The sequence below is a fragment of the Protobothrops mucrosquamatus genome, unplaced genomic scaffold (genome assembly GCF_001527695.2).
Source record: "Protobothrops mucrosquamatus isolate PMUCROS unplaced genomic scaffold, P.Mucros_1.0 scaffold4506, whole genome shotgun sequence".
In the NCBI taxonomy this organism is placed as follows: domain Eukaryota; kingdom Metazoa; phylum Chordata; class Lepidosauria; order Squamata; family Viperidae; genus Protobothrops; species Protobothrops mucrosquamatus.
The window spans coordinates 36105-39245 of NW_015390412.1; the positions used below are offsets into that span (position 1 = coordinate 36105).

Sequence of the window (3141 nt, forward strand, 5' to 3'; positions counted from 1 at the left end):
TGTTGAAGTCACTGTACAGGCTGTCTCCGATGGTGTAGGCCATGATCGCCGTGCCATACAGGGGATTGAGGTTGCCGAGCTTTGGGCCGAGTTTGGCCAAGAGGTCTTTGGCTTTGTTCCAGGTCGCAAAATACTTTTTCGGCAGGGGAACGTATCCTGGAACCTTCAGCTTTTCCTCTATCTTGGAGTGGCAGTTATAATACGGGTCATCCAGAGAATTCATGGACATGTCGAGGGGTATCTCTTTGACACACGACACCTGTCCGAGACAAGAGAAGGTGAGGAAAGACATGAACGAGAGAAAAGAACCCAGAATTCTGGGTTCTGTCATACTCCTAGAGGGGAGGCGGGAAGACGCTGCGGTCTGTCTCTATCGCTACAAAGTATCCTTCTTGTTGTCTCTGCATGCTTGCTCTTTGAACTGTCTCTCTCTTGATGTTACCTCGGGGTGAGAAAGGAATGTGCCTCCGGCCACTTGGCTTATCTCCCGTTTCGGAAGAGAACAACATCTTTACAAGCCTGGGAAAGACCGATGTTATCGGCTCCTTTCCCACAATGGATTTAACACCTGAGGATTGGCCCGCTCGAACTGACCAGATGAACTATTGGGGTGGGGTTTGCTGGGGACTCTTTTAACCTATCCATCTGAGCGGGAAACCCTCAGATCCTGCCTATCCTGCCTGCTATCAATGTCTCCTAATAAAAGTTCCTTTTGGAAGAAATGGCTTCCACGAGTTCTGCTTTCTCGGGATGAGGCCCTGACAGGGAAGGATACGAGACCGCCCGTCTCTGGTTTACAACACGGTCCTTTCACCAGTTCCAAGAAGGCTCCACACCCATTTGCTGGGGACTCTTTTTAACTATCGATCTGAGCGGGAAACCCTCAGATCCTGCCTATCATGCCTGCTATCAACGTCTCCTAATAAAAGTTCCCTTTGGAAGAAATGGCTTCCACGAGTTCTGCTTTCTCGGGATGAGGCCCTGACAGGGAGGGATACGAGACTGCCCGTCTCCGGTTTACAACACGGTCCTTTCACCAGTCCCAAGAAGGCTCCACACCCATTTGCCCTATTCAGCTGGCCCTGAAGGCACAGATAAGCGTCCAAGTGGCTTCAACGGCTCTCAGAAGGATTGCTAATGACCAGATGACTGCAAAGAATACAAATCCTTCCATCCTCCACCCTTCAGTCCGAACTGAAGAAGTGACTGAAATATTGCGGGAAAATTAAGCTTAAATAAGAACTTCGAAAATAGAATATATATAGTGATTTAATCAATTAATCTGGATATTTAGATGATAAATACTGAGAAAATAACAACAACGACAATAATAATAATAATAATAATAATAATAATAATAATAATAATAATAATAATAATAATAATAATAATAATAATAATAATAATAATAATAATAAAGTTGGAAGGGACCTTGGAGGTCATCTAGTCCAGGCTTTTCAACCAGTGGTACGGGTACCACCTGTGGTACATTGGCACCTGGCAGGTGGTACGCGACCATCCTAGAAAAGTGGTAGCGGGGGAGGGGAATGAGCTGAACTAGTGGCAGCACCGCACAAGCCTGAGCGAGAGATGGCTGAAGCTGCAGGGCTGTCAGGGCTCAGTGGAAGCGCCAGGATCAGTGCCGCTTTCCAGCTGATCGGTGCTTCTTTTGGGGCTGTCAGGCTCAGTGGAAGTGCCAGGATCAGCGCCAGGCTCCAGCTGTAGCTCGGCACTGATCCTGGAGCTTCTGCTGAGCCCAGAAGAAGCACCGATCAGCTGGAATGTTGCAGCATCTCCAGGGTCTTGTGATTTTCATTCAGATGCTTGGCCACTGATTCATATTTATGACGGTCACAGTGTCCCAGGGTCATGTGAAGTGACCAAAACCTGCTGCAACTACCCAGCAGACAGGGGGGGAATAAAAACCAAACACCCCCCCACCCCACCCCCACTGCCAATCCTCAACAGAAATGCTCCCAACAATGGAAACCTCGGACCGGAGGAAGAGCGCCACTGAGCGGGCAGGCAGGTGTCTTGCTTGGCTGTGGCTTGGGGGGCACTTTTTTCAGTGCCATTGTAACTTTGAACAGTCACTAAGCGAACTGTTGTAAGTCGAGGACTACCTGTATTTTATCACTTTTTTCCCTTTTTTTTGGTCAAGTTTTTGACCCCTTGCTAGGCGACTGGTGGTACTCAGATGTTGCCATACCCTAAAAGTGGTACAATGGGTGAAAAGGTTGAAAAGCCCTGATCTAGTCCAACCCCCTGCTCAGGTAGGAAACCCTACACCATTTCAGACAAATGGCAGTCCAGTTTCTTCATAATAACAATAACAATAACAATAATAAAGTTGGAAGGGACCTTGGAGGTCTTCTAGTCCAACCCCCTGCTCAGGCAGGAAACCCTATGCCATTTCAGACAAATGGTTATCCAGTCTCTTCTTAAAAACTTCCAGTGTTGGAGCATTCACCGCTTCTGGAGGCAGGTTGGGAGAAGGGGAGATCAAAGAAATATACTATTCATTAATATACTAATTAGGGTCAAGCGAGGGGACGCAGATGCGGAAAGAAAAGTTGAAGTTGGGGATTTTGGCGCACGATTCTCCGTTCTGGCTTTACCCCACTGCAGTGCCCTTGACTTCTATCAAAAGCACACCTCCGTCAACAAATGGAGCCGAGGATCGTTCCAACATAAGTGGCTTAAGTGTTTGGCAAGACTGAAAAACTTAGCAGCGGGAAATGACTGTCAAGTAGGGAGGGGAGGGCATGCCGCCTGCCTGTCCGGCAACCCCTCCCCATTCAAGGAGGTGGACACTCCTGCTGTTGTAGCTGCTCCGTTTGTACCTGCAAAGGTCCGGTGAAGAATCCGATCAGACACAAGAGCGGGACCATCTGGATGGTCGGGTTCCTCATGGTGTCTCCTGAGGAAAGAAAAACAAGGAGGAGCCCCAGTTGTGTGTAAACCCCATCCAGGATCTTAATAAAAGGTCGATCGGTTTAAGTCCTACTAATAAAGGAGAATCTTTGTTGCTCAGGGTTGAAATGAGGAGGTCCTGGGGACTCTCTGAGCTGGGTGGGTTTCTTGAAGACCTTTCGTGACCCAAACTAGGGAACATCATCAGTGATAGAGGTGAGGGGCATC

The 3141-nt window shown here is 48.2% G+C and overlaps 1 protein-coding gene across 1 annotated transcript in view; it reads right to left on the minus strand.

The window, feature by feature from the left end:
• Positions 1-2798: 2798 nt before the first annotated feature.
• LOC107299074 (NAD(P)(+)--arginine ADP-ribosyltransferase 2-like) overlaps positions 2799-3141 on the minus strand; it is an 8967-nt gene continuing 8624 nt past the window's right edge. The window contains exon 2 of the mRNA XM_015828442.2: positions 2799-2920. Coding sequence (XP_015683928.2) covers positions 2799-2920 — 122 coding nt within the window. The remainder of the gene's footprint in view (positions 2921-3141) is intronic.